Source organism: Quercus robur, chromosome 8 (assembly GCF_932294415.1).
Source record: "Quercus robur chromosome 8, dhQueRobu3.1, whole genome shotgun sequence".
Lineage (NCBI taxonomy): Eukaryota > Viridiplantae > Streptophyta > Magnoliopsida > Fagales > Fagaceae > Quercus > Quercus robur.
The window spans coordinates 6,360,639-6,383,705 of record NC_065541.1 but is presented as its reverse complement, the minus strand read 5'-3'; the positions used below and the strand labels follow the sequence as shown (position 1 = coordinate 6,383,705).

At 33.8% G+C, this 23,067-nt stretch overlaps 3 protein-coding genes across 4 annotated transcripts; all 3 read right to left on the bottom strand.

Annotated features, from left to right (window-relative positions):
* Positions 1–363: 363 nt before the first annotated feature.
* LOC126694347 (two-pore potassium channel 1-like) lies at positions 364–10,889 on the bottom strand. Its single transcript, XM_050390581.1, has 3 exons — positions 10,862–10,889; positions 926–1,825; positions 364–800 (listed from the first exon to the last, which is right to left on the bottom strand). Exons 2-3 carry the CDS (start codon positions 1,807–1,809, stop codon positions 644–646), a joined length of 1,041 nt encoding a protein of 346 aa, XP_050246538.1. The 5' UTR covers positions 1,810–1,825; positions 10,862–10,889; the 3' UTR covers positions 364–643.
* On the bottom strand, positions 5,005–22,669 carry LOC126694345 (two-pore potassium channel 1-like). 2 transcript variants are annotated; one of them, XR_007645742.1, is made up of 4 exons: positions 22,472–22,669; positions 20,863–21,794; positions 20,426–20,748; positions 5,005–5,117 (listed from the first exon to the last, which is right to left on the bottom strand). XR_007645742.1 is itself a non-coding variant. In XM_050390578.1 (3 exons), the coding sequence occupies exons 2-3, from the start codon at positions 21,768–21,770 to the stop codon at positions 20,592–20,594; spliced, it is 1,065 nt and encodes a 354-aa protein (XP_050246535.1). In that variant the 5' UTR covers positions 21,771–21,794; positions 22,472–22,669; the 3' UTR covers positions 20,313–20,591. The 2 variants fall into 2 exon arrangements, 1 of the variants encoding a protein (XP_050246535.1); XM_050390578.1 differs by lacking the exon at positions 5,005–5,117 and having other exon boundaries at positions 20,313–20,748.
* LOC126694348 (two-pore potassium channel 1-like) lies at positions 5,141–6,452 on the bottom strand. The gene is made up of 2 exons (XM_050390582.1): positions 5,556–6,452; positions 5,141–5,441 (listed from the first exon to the last, which is right to left on the bottom strand). The coding sequence occupies exons 1-2, from the start codon at positions 6,443–6,445 to the stop codon at positions 5,291–5,293; spliced, it is 1,041 nt and encodes a 346-aa protein (XP_050246539.1). The 5' UTR covers positions 6,446–6,452; the 3' UTR covers positions 5,141–5,290.
* Positions 22,670–23,067: the final 398 nt, after the last annotated feature.

Below are 23,067 nucleotides of genomic sequence, written 5' to 3'. Positions count from 1 at the left end.
ATGAATCAATTATTAATAGAATTTTAATAAATTCCCTAACTCTTGCCTTGAATTTTTTGTGTATCTTGCACATTACAACTTCCATTTTGTGATGACTTAGAAAATGAATTAATTATTGTAAAACATATTTAAGTTAAATCAAAGATGGTCGTTAGAATTCCTAAATGAGTTTAATTAGACCTAAAGCAGTCTGTAGCACAGACTTAGAATATAAAGAACGGTAGTTCAACAATCATAAAAAATGACCCTAGTATTCTTTTTGGATTGAGCTTATGGATCTCATCCTCCCTTCCTTTTCTTGGTTATTTAGCCAAAGAAAAAAAAAGCAGCAGCAAATGGCCCTTGTATGACACAAATCAGTCAGAATATTGATAACATTGTCTTTGTTTCATCTTTTTTTTATATAAAATACTTTACATCCATATTATTTACAAAGGAAGAGATATATATCCACATGTTCTGAAAGGACCTAGTTTTGCAAATCTATATATAAATTACATGTTGAGCAACTTGTTACAGCCAGGTATAGAAAAACATGACATAGATTATTGATCTTACATACTTGCGTAGCTCTCATGGGATGATTCACAATTTTTATTTTATTCACTAGTGCAGAAAATTCGCCATTTTCACCAGAGTAAAGTCAATTCTCTGCTTGAGTTGATTGAGGAAGATCAGATTCAGTTAAGGTGTTTGACTTATTAACATCACGTTTTCCAAACTCCTTCTTTATATCTGCAATATCATCTTCACTAATCTTCTCCATCTTTTTAAGCCTATCTACAATGAACTCAGCAAGCCTATGGACAAAAAGGAGGAACAAGTAAGTTAAACCAAGCAAAGCAATCAATACAATGAGATAATAAGTTGCACACATAAATAAGAGAGCATAGGTTCAACAAAAAAATAAAAGCACCCAACTTACTCTACTGATTTATCTTTATCAAGATCTGCTGCCTCCAGATCTTTATTTGTTATCTTCTGGCTTAGTACCTGCTTGACCAATTCCCTTTGTCCTCTTTGAACATGTAGCTCAGTTATGTAGCATAAAAACTGAGCCACAAAAATGGTACTTGTCAATATCCAAAACACTGCAAAAATACGCCCTCGTTCAGTTTTGAAGCTCTTATCTCCATATCCCAATGTTGTTATGGTCACACTAACACAATAAAACGCATCAATAAGGTCCAATTTCTCCACAGTAGCTAGGACGGCTGTCCCAACAATCATGAGCATCAAAATAATGATAATGACCACTAAGCACTTGTATTTCACTCCTTTATAATTCTTTTCATACTTGGCTTCACTGGAGTTTTGATCCATATGTAAAGCATTTATTAGCAAGTCTGCCTGCTTCTTCATAAAATAGTCTACTGCTTTGGTCAGGCCTAGTGCAACCAGAGCCATTCCCGCGAAGGCGAAAACACAGACGATTAGCTTACTAAGGACACTATTAGGCACAATGTCTCCATATCCAACAGTGGCCATTGTTACAATGCAGAAGTAGACTGCATCAATAATTTCATTTGTTTTGTGTCCCGTCATCTGGGGCTCAAGTAGGTAGAAGCATACGGTTCCTAGTCCTAGGTAGACAGCCAAGACTAAGGCTACTAACTTTAAAGTTTGGTTTGATTTCCTTGAATTAGATGTAGAACGAGGACTTGGATCATTGTTACCTGTCCCCCTAGAAACAGAACCTGTGAGGGGATCACTTCTATGTGTTGGCGCATCTGTCATACTTGTTTGAGGTGTAGGATTTACTAAGCTTGCCAGTAATGGACCTTTCCCTTTTGCGTCATTGCTAGCCATGAAGATGTTTAAGGACCTGTGCAGTTGTAGCCATGTTAGCCAGGGTGTTTATGTATTAGTTCTTTCAAAATCTACATTAAACAACATTTACAAGCATAAAATTTGTGTGTTTAACTTTAAACACTGCACACTTATCAGTCCATGATAGATAACATTTTTCTGACAGTAAAACTACAACAGTTTTTTTTTGGTTATAGATTAAAAGTTCAGCTTTTTAACTAATAACAAAATTGCTATAACTGTTCATGTTCTTTTCCCAGTATTGAAGTACTTTAATTAATTTATTGTTAATAATCCTTCACAAACTCAGGGCCCAGATTCTATTTCCAGAAACCTCTTAAAATAATGATATCTAAATACAATATAATTTCTCTTTTAAAGGGGGGAAAAAGTGGCAGCTTCAGAAAAAAAAAATAGCAATATTCATAAATAATAACAAATCCAATTTGGGAAGTCAAAAGTGCCCAAATTTCTCCCATATCACATGATTGGTCCTGTAGAATGGTCACATTTCGCATTCCAAAAAGATGCAACATGATATGAAACATTTTTCTGTAACCACATTGTTTCTAGGAATGGATGCAGGCCACCCCAAAAAAAAAAAAAAAAAAAGTAGAGGAGGGAATGAAAGTAAATTATATCAGCAAGAATTTAGCATTCAACAAAATATAAATTAATGAAACTTTATATTCAATAGATTAAAAATTAAAAATAACAAACTTTGTACTTGTATTGAGGTCTAACAATTGGAAGCTCAACACTCAAGAGGCCTATCAGTGAAGAAAGAGAGAAAGGGAGAGAGTTCAAAGATGTTTGTGCTTGAAGACAGTTTATGTAATATTTCTTGGTGCTATAAAAACAGAAAAAAGGGGGGAAAAAAGCTTGGAGATTCTTTAATTAACATAGAAGTAGTGCAATTTCCTTTAGAATAAAGAAAAGTAAAAAGCAAAAACAGTACGTGTTCCTCATATGTTCCATAGGACCATAGATTAGCAGCTCACTAGAAAAGGAAACACCAAAGAATAATTAGTTCACAATATTCTAAGTTCATCTCTAAAATTTTCATAAACATTTTGATTGATTAGTTTGATTCAAATTTTCATGGAAATCCATTTAAGACATTGAATGCACATAGGAACCACATTCCCACATATTTTGAGAATATGATGCCCATATGACTATGTCTATGAGGTTGTTTCTTCTATCTTCAAAAGAAAAAAAAAAAAAAAAAAAAAATCTTTTGATGTGACATGTAGAGAGATTTCCCGGCTATGGGATTCTACTTAGAACCTACATAAAGACTTCCCTATCCCCAGAGTGGTTTACCCATCCCTCACCCTCCCAACCCCTAAGTATAATTGGGAGAATGGGTTAGATTTGTTGTTGATTTGCGTGGGTATGAATAACATTTAAAAGTGTTTTGCATGGAAAATTTTTAAGATAAATCCACTGAATAATTATTATATGTTTTTGAGAGGTTATTGTACAATTCTTAAAATCTTAATTATTCATCAATAAATGTTTTGCTTAGATGAATTTAAGTAATAGTTTAGTGGTAATGATATTCTTTGCAGTGCCCTATATTTGTGTTCTATCATATATGTATGGTAAATTGGTGATAATGCTACCATAAGAATTTTCAAGGATTCTGATTTTTTTAAGGCCATTTACAAATCACTCTTGGACTTTAGCATGAGTGTCAATTTAGTCCTTGTATTATTTATTTCAATAATCAACCCTTGAACTTTAATTTTGTGACAAATTAAACCTTTTTGTTAATATTTTTCAATTATAAATTTACACAATGCGGATTCTTAAACCAAAAAAAAAAAAAAAAACATTTTGTAAATGGTTCTACCACATATCTTACCCTCACTTAATAGCTGTGAATAACCCAATTTTTTAGGTATGTATTTTTATTTATTTTATTTTCAATTACAATTAGTCAATGAAAATAAACTATCAACATTAGTAGCTTTCAGCCTGTCAATGATCCAAGGGAATATTTGATCCATATTGATGCAATGCCGATGCAATGCCGGTAGACCAAGGGCCTTTCTCTCTTTTTTTTTTTTTTTTTTTTTTTTTTTTTTTTTTTTTTTTACCTTAGCAATCAAGTCCTGGCCTAGTCCAACTCATGATTAGGATTTTTTTTTTTTTTTCAATTGAGAATACTAAATATTTTTAACACACACAGAGAGAAGAGACATAGTTTTTTTAAAAAAAAACTTACAGTGACTGGACTGAGCCAGACTTTAACTAAGCTATTATGTTATAACATATAGGCCCATGGATTCTGGCTTAATTTTTATGCTAGAGCCCAGTCCTGTAAATAAGGCTTGGCCTACAGAATTAGATAAAACTACTTGTAATTTTTTTTTTCTCTTTTTTTGATGTGAACCTGTAGTTTTCTTCATTGTACTTTTAAGCAACTTGTAGTACTTCTCTGCCTCTTTTTGTTAATTTATTTCACTTTGTAATGACCCAAATGATGAATCTATTATGGTAAAATATGCTCTTCCTAGAAAAGTAAATTGATAGAATTTTAGTAACTTATTTAATTCTTACCTTGAAATTGTTATATATATTTGTGCATGTTACAACTTCCATTTTGTAATGCCCAAAAAATGAGCCAATTATCATAAAATATATTTAATTTAGACTACAGGGGATAGTTTGAAATTTTATGAGAGTACACTTTAATTTAAAATATAGCCTATTAAATGATCTCCACTTAAAAAATTGAAGTATTTAAACATGATCAACAAAAAGAGACATGAATTTGTGTCTGTTTGAGAACAATTTATTTAGATAAAATTGAAAATTTTTTGCTGAAAGTACTGTATATAAAGTTAAAAAGTAGTTGAAATAGTACAATAGGACCTATGAATAGTACCAAAAATAAGTTGAATAGTAAAAAAAACTAACTTTTTAAGCTAATGCCAAACGCACACAAAGAGTACATTTATGGATTTTTTTTCCTAGGTTCTCATTGGAAACATGGAAAAGAAGCACATGTTATACATATTTAGATCTGAAACGAGTTTAATTAATTAGACCTAAAACAATAAGATTTGCAGTTCATCAAAAAAAAAAAATTTATTAGACCTAAAACAATCTGTAGCATAGACTTAGAATTTAAGAGCAAAGAAAGAGAAGCAGATGACCCTTGTATGACACAAATCAGACAGCATATTGATAACATTGTCTTTATTTAATCCTTTTTACATAAAATACTTTACAACCATATTCTTTCCAAAGGAAGAGATATATATCCACATGTTCTGAAAGGACCTAGTTTATCAAATCTATATATAACTTACATGTTGAGGAACTTGTTACAGCCGTATATTAAAAACATGATGACATTGATGATTGATCTTACACCCTTTTAAGTAGCTATCTTTGGGATGCTTCACAACTTTTATCTAATTCACAAGTGCAGAAGAAGGTAGCCACTTTCACATGGGTAAAGTCACTTCTATGCTTGAGTTGATTGCAGAAGATCAGATGCAGTTATGGTGTTTGACTTATCAAGATCATAATTTCTAAACTCCTCCTTTATAGGTGCAATATCATCTTCACTAATCTTCTCCATCTGTTTGAGCTTAAGTAGGATGAACTCAGCAAGACTATGGACAAAAAAAAGGGAAAAACAAGTAAGTTAAACTAAGCAAAAGAAATCCATACGATGAGATAATAAGTTGCACACATAAATAAGGGAGCTTAGGGGGGAAAAAACTTACTCTAAAGATTTATTTTTATCAAGATCTGCTTCCTCCAGATCTACATGTGTCAATTTCCGGCTAAGAGCCTGCTTGACCAATTTCCTTTGTGCTTTTTGAGCAAATAGCTCAGTAATGTAGGCTAAAAACTGAGCCAAAGAAATAGTACTTGCCAAAATCCAAAACACCGCAAAAATACGCCCTCCTTTAGTTTTGAAGCTCTTATCTCCATATCCCAATGTTGTGATGGTTACACAAACACAATAAAATGCATCAATAAGGTCCAATTTCTCCACGGTAGCTAGGACGGTTGTCCCAGCAATCATGAGCATCAAAATAAAGATAAAGACCAATAAACACTTGCATTCCACTCCTTTATAAAGCTTTTCATACTTTTTAATATCAGCTGCTCTGTCATTTTGATCCGTATGTAAAGCATTTACTAGCATGTCTCCCTGCTTCTTCATAAAAGAGTCTGCTGCTTTGGACAGGCCTAGTGCAACCAAAGCCATTCCCGTGAAGGCGAAAAAACAGACGAATATCTTACTAAGGACAGTATTAGGCACAATGTCTCCATATCCAACAGTGGCCATTGTTACAATGCAGAAGTAGAGTGCATCAACAAGTCCATTTGTTTTGTGTCCCATCATCTGGGGCTCGAGCAGGTAGAAGCACACGGTTCCTAGTACTAAGTAGATAGCGAAGACTATGGCTACAAGCATTAAAGTATGGTGTGATTTCCGTAAATGAAATGTAGAAGGACTTGGATCAGTGTTACTTGTACCCCTAGAAACAGAACCGGTGACGGGATCACTTCTTTGTGTTGACGCATCTATCATACTTGTTTGAGGTGTAGGATTTACCAAGCTTGCCTGTAATGGACCTTTCCCTTTTGCGTCGTCGCTAGCCATGAAGATGTTTAAGGACCTGTGCAGTTGAATAAGAGTTGAAAAACTAGCCGTGTTAGCTAAGGTATTTATGTACTAGTTCTTTCAAAATCTACATTAAACAACATTTACAAGCAATAAAATTTGTGTGTTTAAGCAGCTCTAGGAATATTTTTCAGGGGTCATTAAGAAATTTAACTAAACAAAATTTAAGTAAAGATAATTTAAATATATCGAACTTAGTTATCGACAAATAAAATCACAAAGTCATGAAATTTACAATTTTCTTTTACAAGTTCTCATATTTTGAAATCGTTACATGATAGTTTATTATCATTTATCATTATCTATTGTCAATGTGGGTAAGAGTGACCACTTTATTTTGTTAAGTTTATATATCTTTTTTATTTTTATGCAAATTCCATTTTCTACTTCTCATTGTTTTTATAAAACATTTTAAACTAAATGACAAAACTGAACTCACTTGTATTGTATTAATTATTAAGGCAAAATTTGCCAAATATAATGATTTTAGAGAAATTTTGGGAAACCAGCACACTGATGAAACTATTTTGCAAGTTGGACTGTTTTTGGAACTCGAGTTTAGCAAACTCAAGTTTGCTAAACTCGAGTTCCAAAAACAGTCCAACTTACAGAATAGTTTCAAACGCATGCTATATACCAAATTTTTTTCTAAAAAGCTACTATTCAGCAAATTTTGCCAATTATTAACCCACATGATCACACTCATCTATACATAAATAATACACTAAGTGTCTATTTAACCAATCAAATTCTTAAACAATCACTAACTTTATTACAAAAATTATTATAACATGTTAACAGTATGCACGCATATAACAAACCTTCTATATTTTCTAATTATTAAATTATATAAACTTATATTATATTTATACCATACATGAACATATATATTCACATACATCACAATTCACACAAATAACATAATAATAATAAAATAATAACACACATATTAGAGACACACTCAATTACACACATTTATGATATAATTTTATAATAAAAAGAGAGACACTCACAACTCACAAATATTCACTCTTTACTCTTAAAGTCAGGAGATACCGGGATAGTCAAATAGAGAAGAAAGATGAGATGAGATTCATTAAAGAGAGATATGTGATTTGTGTTGTTATTTGATTTTAGATTAAGCCGATATATGATTAGAGTATGCAAGATTTAAGTCAGGCTATGCAATAATATTTTTAATGGTAAATTAAGCTTATAAAAAACAAGGCAAAAATACCTTTTTTGTCCCTACATTTTGACCATATTCTCGTTTTGGTTCCTACTTTTTTATTTTACCTCTTTTAGTCCTTAAATGAAAAAAGCGTTCCATTTTGATCCTTACTGTTACTTATTTAATAGAAATATCTTACGTGGCAAATAGAATGCATTGTTGGCACACTAAGAGTCCATTTGGAAACAACTTCTTTAGCTGAAACTAAAAACATTTTGTTAAAAATACTCTAGATAAAGTTAAAAACTAATTAAAATAGTACAATGAAATCCATCAATAGTACCAAAAAGTGCAATGAGATCCATGAATAGTAGCAAAAATAAGTTAAATAGTAAAAAAAACTGTATTTTTTAGCCAATGCCATACTCAACTTAAATGTTGATGTGGCCATCAAAATAATAATAATAATAAAATTTATTTGGCATTTTAAAAATGCCATGTCAACAATTTAATTTTTTTTTAAAGCCACATCAAATAAAACAATTAGGATAAAATTCTAAATTTCAATTTTTTAAAATAAAATAAATTAAATTTCTTTATTCATTTCATTATTTTTCAGAAGAACATGTTCATCTTCTTTGTGTTCTTCTCCAAAACAGAATTGGTCATGTTTATGTTTTTCATATTCTTAGTAAATCAATCATTTTTTTTTTCTTTGTCTTTCTTGTACTTTATTTATAACTAAACACATCAAAACTCATTGACATAGGGGTGGCAATTCATGTTCACGTGTCGGGTTCGTGTTGTGTTAACTTATGAGTATCTGACTATATAAGTCAACACTAACTCGACATGTTTATTAAACGAGTCAAGATTCTTTAATCTTAACACGACCCATTTATTAAAAGAGTCAATTGTATCGATCTATTTATCAAATTTTATCAAAATGAAAAAAAAAAAAATTTATGAAAAAAAATAAATAAGTACTTTTAATATAAAATTCAGAATTAACAAGTAACTGCATCAAAAATAACCATTCAAAACTAAAATATATCCCAATATCACAAATAATCAATCACAATATGTCAAAAAAAATAAATCACAACAACTAATAAGTTTATATACCTAAAGTTTGTAGGATATATTGGTAAATGTTATTTAATTAAACAGGTCACACGGGCCAAACGAGTTCTATATGTTGAACACTAACCCAACTCGTTTACTAAACGGGTCAGTCATGTCAACCCAAATATGACACGAACCCATTAAGTCTTAATTCATAACCTATTAATTTCGTGTCGAGTTCACGAGTCGTGTCCAATTTTGTCACCTCTACATTGATAGTTAAAAGAAAATAACATTTTACTATCCATTTTCTTGGTAACTAAAAAAAGTTTTCAATTTCACCAAAAAAAAAAAAAAAGATCAGCAACCAACCAAATTTTTTTATGCCAGATCTAAACATTTTTCACAAACCCAACAAATTCCCTTATACAAATACAACAAACCCAAGATCAGCTTTAGATTCAACCCCAAGATGGAGAGAGAGTGAGATGAGAAAGTGAGGAGGGAGAGGATTTGCATTCAATCCCAAATGGGCTTCACATCTACTTGGAAAGCCACACCACACCCTACACACAGCCAAAAAATTGACCCACCACCTGCAAACACTGCCGATCCCACATTACTCCATCGCTAGTCGAGGACCCACGCCATACCAACAATTTGGAAGAATGAAAGAAAGAAACCATGGGGTTCTACCGCGAGAGAGAGAGAGAGAGAGAGAGAGAGAGAGAGAGAGAGAGAGAGAAGAAGAAGAAGAAGAAGAAGAAGAAGAAGAAAGAAAAAAGAAGAAAGAAGAAAGAAGAAAAAAAAAAGAAAAAAAAAAAGAGAGAGAAGAAAATAACTAAGAGGAGGATGGAGAAATAGTGATCTGGGAAGAGAAAGAAGAAGAAAGAAGAAAAAGAAAGAAAAAAGAAGAAGAAGAAAGAATGGGAGGCGAAGAAACTAAGAGAAAGAGATCTGGAGAAGAAAAAGAAACGAGTACAAACAAAAACACACTCAGATCTAAATTCCACCATTTTTTTAATTATGTTTTTTTTTTTAAATTGATAAATTTTTTTTTTTTAAGTTAGAGGTTGACGTGGATGATATGACATTTATTATTACTATTATTTTAATGGTCACATTAGCATTTAGTGTGTCAATAGTGCACTCCATTTACTAAGTAGGATATTTTTGTTACATGAGTAATGGTAGAGACCAAAATAGAACACTTTTTTCATCTATGGACTAAAAGTGATAAAATAAAAAAGTAGGAGCCAAAATAAGAATATGATCAAATTATAGGGACGAAAAAGGTATTTCCACCCAAAAAAAATATTATATATATAATTTTTTTTTTTCTTTTTCTCAAGTCAGGGGTTTATTTGAACCCCTGGAATAGTTCTAGCGCGGCCCACAAGTCCATGATGGATAACATTTTTCTGAAACTAAACTACAACATTTTTTTTTTTTTTTTTGTATTAGATTAAATGTTCAGCTATTGTTATTAAACTGTTCATGTTCTTTTCCCAGTATTGAAGTAATTTAATTAATTTATTGTTAACAATCCTTAACAAACTCAGGGCCCAGATTCTATTTCCAGAAACCTCTTAAGATAATGATGTCTAATTACAATATAATTTCTCCTTTAAAGGGGAAAATAGTGGCATCTTCAGATTAAAAAAATAGCAATGTTCATATATAATAACAAATCCAACTTGGGAAGTCAAAAGTGCCCAAATTCCTCCCTATATCACATTATTGGTCCTGTAGAATGGTCATACTTCACATTTCAAAAAAATACAACATGATATGAAACATTTTGCTGTAACCACATTGTTTCTAGGAATGGATGCAGGTCAGCCAAAAACAAAAATGAGGAGGGAATGAAAGCAAATTATATCAGCAAGAATTGAGTTTGGCTTACCTCTAGTACTTTTTTAACTGGAATCTCCTTTTGTTTTAATGAGAAACTGCCACATCACTCACTAACTAAATAAAATGTAAAGATTAAAACCCACCACCACTTGTTATTGTGTATTTAAAACAAAAGAAAATCTCTAGTTAAAAAAGTACTGGAGGTAAACCAAACCCGTAAGAATTTAGCATTCAACAAAATATAAATTAATGAAAATTTATATTCAATAAATTAAAAAGAAAAGAAAAGAAAAACTTTATACTTGTATTGAGGTCTAACAATTGGAAGCTCAACACACAAGAGGCCTACCAATGGAGAAAGAGAGCAAGGGAGAGAGTTCAAAGATGTTTGTGTTGGAACTTGGAAGACAGTTTATATAATATTTCTTGGTGCTATACAAACAGAAAAAAGGGGGGGAAAAGCCTGGAGATTCTTTAATTAACATAGAAGTAGTGTAATTTCCTTTAGAATAAAGAAACGTAAAAACAGTACGTGTTCCTTGTATGTCCCATAGATTAGCAGCTCACTAGAAAAGGAAACACCAAGGAATAATTAGTTCATGGAATCCTAAGATCTTCTAAAAATTTCATTGATAAATTTTTGATTGATGTGTTTAAGTTTGGCTTACTTCTAATACTTTTTAAAAAATATTCTCCTTTTAATTTAATCAAAGATAGCCATATCACCCACTAACTAAATAAAATATGAAGATTAAAACCAATTACCACTTGTCATTGTATATTTAAAACAAAATAATATGTCCAGTTTAAAAAGTACTGAAAGTAAGCCAAACTCGATGTATTTGATTCAAATTTTCATAAAAATCCATTTAAGACATTGGATGCCCACGGGAACCACATTCCCACATATTTTGAGAATATGATGCCTATATGAGTACGTGTATGAGATTGTTTCTTCTATATTCTTTATTTAAAATTTAAAAAAAAAAAAAAATATATATATATATATATATATAGTTTATGCATAGTTTGGAGGGCTTAGGTGCATTGGGTAGATTAGGCTTGGAGGGTCTATTGCTGTCCTTGTATCCCAACTGTATTTTCTAGTGGATTGATTACCGCTTGGAGGGCGGCGGAGAGGTTTTTCGCCGAGGTCTTCGGTTTCCTCTTCGATAACATATCTGGTGTTATCTCTATGGTTGCATCTTCCTTCCTCTCTATCTCTGCCTTTACATTATCTGCTGTGGTTTATTTTGTTGTGGCTTAGATAGTTGTTTAATCAATTCCATATTATAGCATATGTTAAGTTTCCGCACACTAGTTGTTTGACATATTGCTTGGGTTGGTTAAGTTGGTTTTTGGGGGTCTAAACGTTCAAAAGTGTTTTTGTACACGTTTTTGAACTTTCAATTGGTATCAGAGCGGGTACACTTGTTGTGGTTTAAATACCTAAGTGTGATCCTTGACCCCTTGTGTTTATTTGCCATGGATTGTGCTTTGTATGACTCTTTGCATGATTTGGTTGGTGATGAATGTAACATGCCACGTGTTTGTGAAAATACCTCTATGAGTGTTAATCCTCATAAGTGTGATGACATGTTATTTGAATCTATGGGTGTTGTTGACAAACTCTTCAAGAAAAATGCTAAGAAGTTTCAAAAGAATTTGAGCAAGTTATTTTGTGAAAATGATGATTTGATTGCTAAGCTCAATGAATCCAACAAATTGGTTGAGAAATATAAAAAACTTGCTGAAATTTCTCTTGAAAAGCTGAAAGAGTTTGAATGTTTGAATATGGACTTGGATGCTAAACTTGTTTTGTCTAACAAACTTGTTGATGATCTTAAATGTGAAAATGAATCTCTTAAGATGCATGCCAAGTGTTTGATTGCTGAACCTATTGTTAAAAAGGATGATAATGTTTGTTGCAATCATGTTGTGGTACCCGAGTTTGTGCCTAGTGTGTGTTCTACCTTAAATGACAAATCGGTGTACATTCCTCCACATAAAAGAAATCAAAAGGTGGAGAGAAAGGCTGTTAAGTCAAAGCCTTCGTTTAGGTCTCAACCTAAGGCTTTGGATGGATCTAAGTTTGTTCCAACTTGCCACCATTGTGGTGTGATTGGTCATATAAGACCTCAATGTCATAAGTTGAAGAGGGAACAAAACCATGTTGCTAGATCCATTCCCAAAAAGCCTAGTGGACCTAAACACATTATTTGTCACCATTGTGGTGCCTTTGGTCATCTAAGACCTCATTGCTCTAAGTTTCAAGCTCTTAAGAGAATCAAAAGAAAAGAGAAACTTGAGCTTTTTGGAAGTTGTGCTAAAAAGAGTAAACTGGATTTGAGTGAAAATAACATGTTGTTAAAGAAAATGTTTAATGCTCTTAACTCCTTGATTATGTGCATCTCCGGTTCTCATTCTTCCAACCCTCGTCTCGCTTCTCTTGAGACACTCATTCCAAACAATCGTTCCGTTTGGATGAGGAAGGGTTCCTATGGTTGAGCTTTTGCTCTTTTGGTCCTTGATCTAATTCTTTCGATCTTTGTAGGACCCTTCATGCATTATATGTCATATCTTCATGCATTTTCTGCATCTTGCATTTATTTGTATGCATTGTTTCGTTTTTGATCTTACTTTTATGTTTCTATTTTGTGTGAGTAAAAATCCAAAACCACATAAAAAGTGAAAAATTCAAAAAGTTTGATCGTATATGTTTGAGCACATATCACATGTGAGTTTGGCCTTGTACCTTTGTACAAATGGCTTTGTGCATTTTCGAGCTTAGCTTGTTATTTTTACACTTATATCTTTGTGGGAAAAATCTTGACATCTTTGTGTGATTGTTGTAAATCGATCTTCAAGCTTGTCATGAATGATTTGTCAATAGTCATGTTGGTTTGATACATGCGTAGACTTGTGCTTATATCTCTTCCCACTCTTTTATCTTTATTGCTTAAAGAGCTCAATAAATGTAAATCTCAAAATGAAAAGAGATAATGAGCTGCAAAAGCCGTCGCACATACTAGTATTCGACTAGGAAAAAGGGAAAGCGACTTATATGAAAATGTATGATGCCCAAAAAGCCAAAGGCTTGTTCATCAAATTGAAATATCAAAAATTTCAGGCATCAATTTCAAAAATGAGATGTATTGCTCAAAATGAGTTGTATTGATTCAAAATGATCAAATGATATGAATTGTAAGAAGCCAAATGAAAAGCTTCAATCTTATGTAATCATTTTCTTGTGGGAGGTCATATATGTTCACTTCTATAATTGAGATATACCACTTGACTTAGTACTAGTTGTGTATGACTTGATTGAATTGATCATTGAAGCTTCATTCTAGACTAAGGACTATTCCACATTTGATACACACACATAACACACTTGCCTTATGTTCAATGAATGTCTTATTCATTTGTTAGATTGTACTTGTCTAAATGTGATGCGTGTGTGCTCAATCATATATGGTTCAATCCAAAAAGATTTTTGATCATTTTATATGTTTTTGGAAGTGATTTTTATCACTCTTTGAGTTTATGTTTAGTGCTTACTTTGTTTTTCAATGTTTAAACATGTTCTGGTTTGAAAAACAAGTGTCAGATTTTTTGGCCACTCATTTTGGCTACTTGCGTGAGCTGCCAGCAAGCTGCCAGTTTTGGCTGGTCGGTTTGGCGGCTTGCAAGCCGCGAGTCTAAGCCGCGAGCTCAGACAGAGAGGTTTCGCGGCTCACTCGCGACTTGGCTCGCGACTCGCCAGTCGCGAGTCGCCCAGAATCAGCTTTTTAAAGAGCTTTTTCGTGGGAAACTTGTTTTAAACCTCTCCCATCCTCTCTAAAACCCCTCTTTCAATATTTTTACATCAAAACCCAACCAATTTGAATGGTTTTTTCAATCCATTAACATCTCTAAGGTAATTATAAACTCTTTTCATTGATTTTGATCCTTAGATTATGTTTTGGAGAGTTTTGTGCTCTTGGTTGGGATTTTCATTATAGGGGTTGGGAAAACTTATTTTTTGTCAATTTTCTTCATGGGATTGGTTTCTTTTGTTGATATGCATTGGTTGTTGGCCCCTTGTGGCAGTAAGAACATGTATTAAGGGTGGATTTCATGATGTTCATGCATTGTTTCACATTTTTGTTCATAGTGTGCATGCTAGGTGTTTGATAAAATGCCTCTTAGACATTTTCTCGCTTGTTTGGACTCCGATGAGTACCAAACTTTGGGGTTTCTCATGTTTCCTCATTAGGAACATGTTTAGTTCATTAGTTGTGTATTTTGCACACTTTGCCCCACATGTGCATTTTTCATGCATTGGTCATGCATTGCACTTAGCCACCTCTTGCACACACTTTTGTTACCCTTGTCATGCATTGGTCTTTACCTTATTTCTTCATCCTAGCATGTCATGCTTACCTTATGCTTTGTAGCATGTTACTTTGTCTTAGGTTTGAGTTTCATTTTCTCATTCATCTTGCACCCCTCATGCATCATTAGCATTGTTCATACCTTCATCTCTTGCCCTCGTTTCTTCTTGACCCTTTGTCTATTCCTGACAAAAAGGGGGAGAGTATACTCTAGAGAATGTTTCGGAGTATTTTTTCTTTTCTATATGACTCTTGTGCACATCCTTAGGGGGAGAAATTCTATTTCTCATGCACATTTGTAGGGGGAGAGATATTCCATAGGGGAGATGCATATACCAAGGGGGAGAAGACATTGTGTTAACTAGAAAACCTTGTTCTATTTGTTTTCTTGTTATCTTGTTGGCTTTATGGTGCTTTGAGTTATGCTTTGTTGTTCTCATTGCATCATGTTTGTGCTTTGGACATGCATATATCCCTATGCTATTATGCTTCATTGAATGCATGTTCAGATGATCATTTGCTTTGCTATGTGATCATTATAGCCATTTCTATACTTGCTATATTATACTTGTTCTTTATTACTTGCTTTACCTTGAGGGTCTAATGTGTTTTGTGCAAGTGTTTCAGGTTACAAGTATATATGTTCCAAGTGCATCTCAGCTTCTCATCATTTTGAAGGGGAGAAACTTTAAGCACTTTTAGTTTATATTGTTTAAGTTTTTATTCAATATAATGTGCTTTGTACCCATGTGCTTTTGTAAGCTTTTAGGGTTATTGTTTTATGCATAGTTTGTAGGCCTTGTGGTATGTACCATGCTTAAGTGCAGCCTTTATGCTATGTTGAAATCAGTACTTTAATCTAAATGTTCTGCATTTTGGTTTATGTACTGTCACTCTTGTGCCCTTGTAGGATTGTTCCTAGATGCATATGCCATGTGAGCTATGCATTGGTTGAGTGTTGAACATGCAAGTGTCTTGCTTTGTGCTTGTTAACTTATATGTCCTTGTGTTCATTCCAAGTGTGAATGAACACTGTGATCACTACCTTGTGGTGTTCACTTGGTTGATCAAGCCATGGTTTGTTTATTAACTCCATCTTTGCTTGATCTCATATTGCCTGTTTCATATGCATTTATAATTTTCTGCTTACAATGATCATGGTGTATTGTTGCGTTTCAGGAGTTTATGTTCATATGATTCAAGTGCTTCACAGCTTCTAGAATTAGGTGTGAGTGAGTTTTGATCAACTGTTCCCAACTCACATGTTAAGTCTAGAGTCTGTTTTAGGGTTTTGTCACGGAATAGCCAAAGGGGGAGATTGTAAGGTTGAATTTATTCAACCATCTAATTGGCTTTATTCCGTGCCAAATTTGCTTGTAATTCAACATTTAGTAACCCTGTATTTAGGTGGGATTGTTGTAAGGGTAGTGAGTGAGATAGTGTGAAGATTGCTCAAGAGTGTGCAAGAAAACAGAGTGTCGCGGCTGGGACTTGCGACTGGACTCGCGGCTTCAACCCGCCAGAAGATGCACACGTGCCAAGCATGCTGGAAGATGAACAGTCATGCTAGCTGGAGCACTACAGGACAAAACAGGACAACTGGCCATACGGTTAACTCGCGACTAGAACTCGCGACTTAGTCAAGCCGCGAGGTCAAGCCGCGAGCCACCCCTGTTTTGGAAAAACCTGACGTTTCGCATTCCACTCCTCTTCAGTATAAATACCCTTTTAACCCACGATTGAAAGAGAGCTTCCAGAGAGAATTTTGAGAGAGAAACCCTAAAGAAAAACCAGATTGTTTCACCCACAATCTCTACCTTAGAGTCTCATCAAAATCCCTCACTCTCTTCCTCTCCATTGTCAAATCCTTGAGAGGCCATTATACCAAACCTGGTTCTCACCATTATCATCTCTGTGAGACAGACGTTTGGAGTTCTGGGAAGCAGTTAGGAAGGAGCCAATATTCATTGGTTGATGCTACGGTGTAGTAGCGGAATCCGGAAAGCTAGAAAAGAAAAAGGTTCGGCGCAACCTCGTTGGAGCAAGAAGCTTGGAGGGCTTAGGTGCATTGGGTAGATTAGGCTTGGAGGGTCTATTGCTGTCCTTGTATCCCAACTGTATTTTCTAGTGGATTGATTACCGCTTGGAGGGCGGCGGAGAGGTTTTTCGCCGAGGTCTTCGGTTTCCTCTTCGATAACATATCTGGTGTTATCTCTATGTTTGCATCTTCCTTCCTCTCTATCTCTGCCTTTACATTATCTGCTGTGGTTTATTTTGTTGTGGCTTAGATAGTTGTTTAATCAATTCCATATTATAGCATATGTTAAGTTTCCGCACACTAGTTGTTTGACATATTGCTTGGGTTGGTTAAGTTGGTTTTTGGGGGTCTAAACGTTCAAAAGTGTTTTTGTACACGTTTTTGAACTTTCAAACAACTATCTAAGCCACAACAAAATAAACCATAGCAGATAATGTAAAGGCAGAGATAGAGAGGAAGGAAGATGCAAACATAGAGATAACACCAGATATGTTATCGAAGAGGAAACCGAAGACCTCGGCGAAAAACCTCTCCGCCGCCCTCCAAGCGGTAATCAATCCACTAGAAAATACAGTTGGGATACAAGGACAGCAATAGACCCTCCAAGCCTAATCTACCCAATGCACCTAAGCCCTCCAAGCTTCTTGCTCCAACGAGGTTGCGCCGAACCTTTTTCTTTTCTAGCTTTCCGGATTCCGCTACTACACCGTAGCATCAACCAATGAATATTGGCTCCTTCCTAACTGCTTCCCAGAACTCCAAACGTCTGTCTCACAGAGATGATAATGGTGAGAACCAGGTTTGGTATAATGGCCTCTCAAGGATTTGACAATGGAGAGGAAGAGAGTGAGGGATTTTGATGAGACTCTAAGGTAGAGATTGTGGGTGAAACAATCTGGTTTTTCTTTAGGGTTTCTCTCTCAAAATTCTCTCTGGAAGCTCTCTTTCAATCGTGGGTTAAAAGGGTATTTATACTGAAGAGGAGTGGAATGCGAAACGTCAGGTTTTTCCAAAACAGGGGTGGCTCGCGGCTTGACCTCGCGGCTTGACTAAGTCGCGAGTTCCAGTCGCGAGTTAACCGTATGGCCAGTTGTCCTGTTTTGTCCTGTAGTGCTCCAGCTAGCATGACTGTTCATCTTCCAGCATGCTTGGCACGTGTGCATCTTCTGGCGGGTTGAAGCCGTGAGTCCAGCCGCGAGTCCCAGCCGCGACACTCTGTTTTCTTGCACACTCTTGAGCAATCTTCACACTATCTCACTCACTACCCTTACAACAATCCCACCTAAATACAGGGTTACTAAATGCTGAAATACAAGCAAATTTGGCACGGAATAAAGCCAATTAGATGGTTGAATAAATTCAACCTTACATATATATATATATATATATATATATATATCTTTTGATGTGTGTAGAGAGATTTCCCGGCTATGGAATTCTTGTTAAAACCTAGCTACACAAAAATTTCCCAATCCCCAAAGTGGTTTACCCATCCCTCACCCTTCCAACCCTTAAGTATAATTGGGAGAATGGGTTAGATTTGTTGTCGCATTGGGTGGGTTTGAGTAACTTAAAAAAAAAAAAAAATGTTCTGTATAGAGAGTTTTTAAGGAAAATTTACTGTATAATTCTTATTTGTTTTTGAGAGGGCATTGTACAATTCTTAAAATCTTAATTATTCATCACTAAATATTTTACTTAGATGAATTCAAGTAATAGTTCAGTGGTAATAGTATCCTTTATAGTACCCTATGTTTGTGGTGTCCTATTACTTATGTATGATAAATTGTTAATAACGTTACCATAGGAATTTTGGAGGATTTTGTTTTGTTTTGTTTTTTTTAAGGACATTTATAAATCACTCTTGAACTTTAGCATGAGTGTCAATTTAGTCCTTGTATAATTGTATTTTTATTATTTGAGTAATCAACCCTTGAACTTTAATTTTGACACAAATAAACCTTCTGTTAGTGTTTTTCAATTATAAATTTACACAATGTGGAATCTTAAAAAATAAAAATACACAATTTGTAAATGTTCTACCACATATCTTAACCTCACTTAATAGTTGTGCATAACCCAATTTTTTAGGTATGTATTTTTATTTATTTTATTTTCAATTACAATTACTCAATGAAAATAAACTATCACAAAAAGAACCCTTAGTTAGTAGCTGTCAGCCTGTCAATTATATATTTACACAATGCGGATTCTTAAAAAAAAAAAAAAAAACACAGTTTGTTAATGGTTCTACCACATATCTTACCATCACTTAATAGCTGTGCAAAACCCAATTTTATAGGTATCTATTTTTATTTATTTTATTTTCAATTACAATTAGTCAGTGAAAATAAACTATCAACATTAGTGGCTTTCAGCTTGTCAATGATCCAAGGGAATATTTGATCCATATTGATGCAATGCCGGCAGATGAAGGCTTTTCTTTTCTTTTCTTTTTTTTTTTTTTTTTTGTGGAGAATGCTAAGTATTTTTAACACACAAACGGAGAGAGAAGAGAAGGTTTTTTAAAGAAACTTACAGTAACTGGACTGGACCAGGCTTTAACTAAGCTATTATGTTCTAACATATAGGCCCATGGATTCTGGCTTTGTTTTTATGCTCGAGCCCAGTCCTGTAAACAAGGCTTGGCCTACAGAATTAGATAAAACTACTTGTAATTTTTCTTTTCTTTTTTTGATGTGAACCTGTAGTTTTCTTCATTGTACTTTTAAGCAACTTGTAGTACTTCTCTGCCTCTTTTTGTTAATTTATTTAACTTTGTGATGACCCAAATGATGAATCTATTATAAAATATGCTCTTCCTAGAAAAGTAAATTGATAGAATTTTAGTAACTTATCTAATTCTTTCCTTGAAACTGTGATTTATATCTTGTGCGTGTTACAACCTCCATTTTGTGATGCCCAAAAAATTAGTCAATTATCATAAAATATACTTAAGTTAGACTACGGAGGGAAGTTTGAAAATTTATGAAAGTACACTTTAATTTCAAATACAACTTATTAAATAATGTCCACTTAAAAAATTGAACTATTTAAACACAATCAACAAAAATTAAACACGATCAACAAAAAGACACATGAAGAGTACATTTTTGGAATTTTTTTCCCTAGTTTCTCATTGGAAACATGAACAAGAAGCACATGTTATACATATTTAGATCCGAGATGAGTTTAATTAGACCTAAAACAATAAGATTTGCAGTTCATCAAAAAAAAAAAAAAAAAAAAGACCTAAAACAATCTATAGCATAGACTTAGAATTTAAGAGAAAAGAAAGAGAAGCAGATGACCCTTGTATGACACAAATCAGACAGCATATTGATAACATTGTCTTTATTTAATCTTTTTTACATAGAATAATTTACAACCATATTCTTTCCAAAGGAAGAGATATATATCCACATGTTCTGAAAGGACCTAGTTTATCAAACCTATATATAATTACATGTTGAGGAACTTGCTACAGCCGTATATTAAAAACATGATGACATTGATGATTGATCTTACACACTTTTAAGTAGCTATCTTTGGGATGCTTCACAATTTTTATCTAATTCACAAGTGCAGAAGAAGGTAGCCACTTTCACATGGGTAAAGTCACTTCCCTGCTTGAGTTGATTGCAGAATATCAGATGTAGTTAAGGAGTTTGACTTATCAACATCATAATTTCCAAACTCCTCCCTTATAGGTGCAATATCATCTTCACTAATCTTCTCCATCTGTTTGAGCTTAAGTAGGATGAACTCAGCAATACTACGGACAAAAAAAAGGGAAAAACAAGAAAGTTAAACTAAGCAAAAGAAATCCATACAATGAGATAATAAGTTGCGCACATAAATAAGAGAGCTTAGGGGGAAAAAAACTTGCTCTAAAGATTTATTTTTATCAAGATCTGCTTCCTCCAGATCTCGATGTGTCAATTTCCGGCAAAGAACCCGCTTGACCAATTTACTTTGTGCTTTTTGAGCAAATAGCTCAGTAATGTAGGCTAAAAACTGAGCCAGAGAAATAGTACTTGCCAATATCCAAAACACTGCAAAAATACGCCCTCCTTTAGTTTTGAAGCTCTTATCTCCATATCCCAATGTTGTGATGGTTACACAAACACAATAAAATGCATCAATAAGGTCCAATTTCTCCACGGTAGCTAGGACGGTTGTCCCAGCAATCATGAGCATCAAAACAAAGATAAAGACCAATAAACACTTGCATTTCACTCGTTTATAATGCTTTTCATACTTGTTAGTATCAGCTGCTCTGGCATTTTGATCCGTATGTAAAGCATTTACTAGCATGTCTCCCTGCTTCTTCACGAAAGAGTCTGCTGCTTTGGACAGGCCTAGCACAACCAAGGCCATTCCCGTGAAGGCAAAAAAACAGACGAATATCTTGCTAAGGACAGTATTGGGCACAATATCTCCATATCCAACAGTGGCCATTGTTACAATGCAGAAGTAGAGTGCATCAACAAGTCCATTTGTTTTGTGTCCCATCATCTGGGGCTCAAGGAGGTAGAAGCATACGGTTCCTAGTACTAAGTAGATAACCAAGACTATGGCTACTAGCATTAAAGTATGATGTGATTCCCAAAAATCAGATGTAGAAGAAGGACTTGGTTCAACGTTACTTGTCCCCCTAAAAACAGAATCAGTAAGGGGATCACTTCTGCAAAGCTGATAACTTCTCTTTGGAGCATCAGTCATACTTGCTTGAGGTGTACGATTTACTCGGCCTTCCTGAAATGGCCCTTTCCCTTTTGCATCATTGCTGGCCATGAAAATGTTTCTCCAAAAGAGGACCTGTGCAGTTGTATCATAGTTCAAAAAACTAGCCTTGTTAGCCAGGTTGTTTATGTAATAGTACTTTCAAATGACCATCTAAACAACATTTACAAGCAATAAAACTTTAGTGTTTAAACAATTTACAATTATTAGCGCATGATAGATAACATTATTCTGACAGTAAAACTCCAGCATTAGTTTTTTTTTTGATAGATTGAAAGTTCTGCTTTTAAACATAATTGCCATTGAACTGTTCATGTTCTTTTCCCAGTTAATTGAAGTACTTTTATTAATTTATTGTTAATACTCCCTCCCAAATTCAGAGCCCAGATTCTATTTCCAGAAATCTCTTCAGATAAAATAGCAATATTCATAAATAATAACAAATCCAATTTGGGAAGTCAAAATAGCCAAAATTCACTCAGATATATCACATGATTGGTGTTGTATGATGGTCACACTTCACAAGTCAAATAATAGTACATTATATGAAACATCATTCGGTAACTTCATTATTTCTAGGAATGGATGCAGGCCAGCCAAAAATAAAAAGGAGGGAATGGAAGAAAGTCACATCAGTAAGAATTTAGCATTCCAAAAAATATAAATTAATGAAACTTTATATTCAAGGCATTAAAAGAAAAAAAAAAAAATGAAGCCCATAATGGATTTCCATGAACCAGAAAAACAAAAACCTTTGAACTTGTTGAGCTCTAACAATTGGAACTTCAAACACACAAGAGGGCTGCCAGTGAGGAGAGAGAGCAAGAGAGAGAGAGAGAGTTCAGAGATGGTTCTTCTGTAAGACAATTTATGCAATTCTTCGTGCTAATTATAGAAACAGGAAAATAAATTGTTTGGAGATTCTTAATTAACATAGAAATTTTGAAATGTCCTTTGGAATAAAGAAAAAATATTATTTGTTCCTCATGTGTTCCATAGATTAGCAGCTCACAAGAAATATTCCTAAGGTCATTTCCAAAATCCAAATACTTCATTGGTAAAATTTGATTGATGTATTTTATTTAAATTTAAAAAAAAAAAAAAAAATCTAAGAAATTGTATGACCATAGGAACCACATTCCCAGATAATTTGAGAATATGATGCCCAATTTCTTGCATCTCTTTTTTGTTTTTGCCTTTTTGTGTGTATGTGAACTGTGAAGATTCCTAAGGGGAATCTAATTTTTTTTTTATGAACTCGGAGGAGTTTAGTTAAAACCTAGCTACACAAAGACTTCCCAATCCCCAAAACTGTTTACACATCCGTCACCTTCCCAATAAAGCGTTG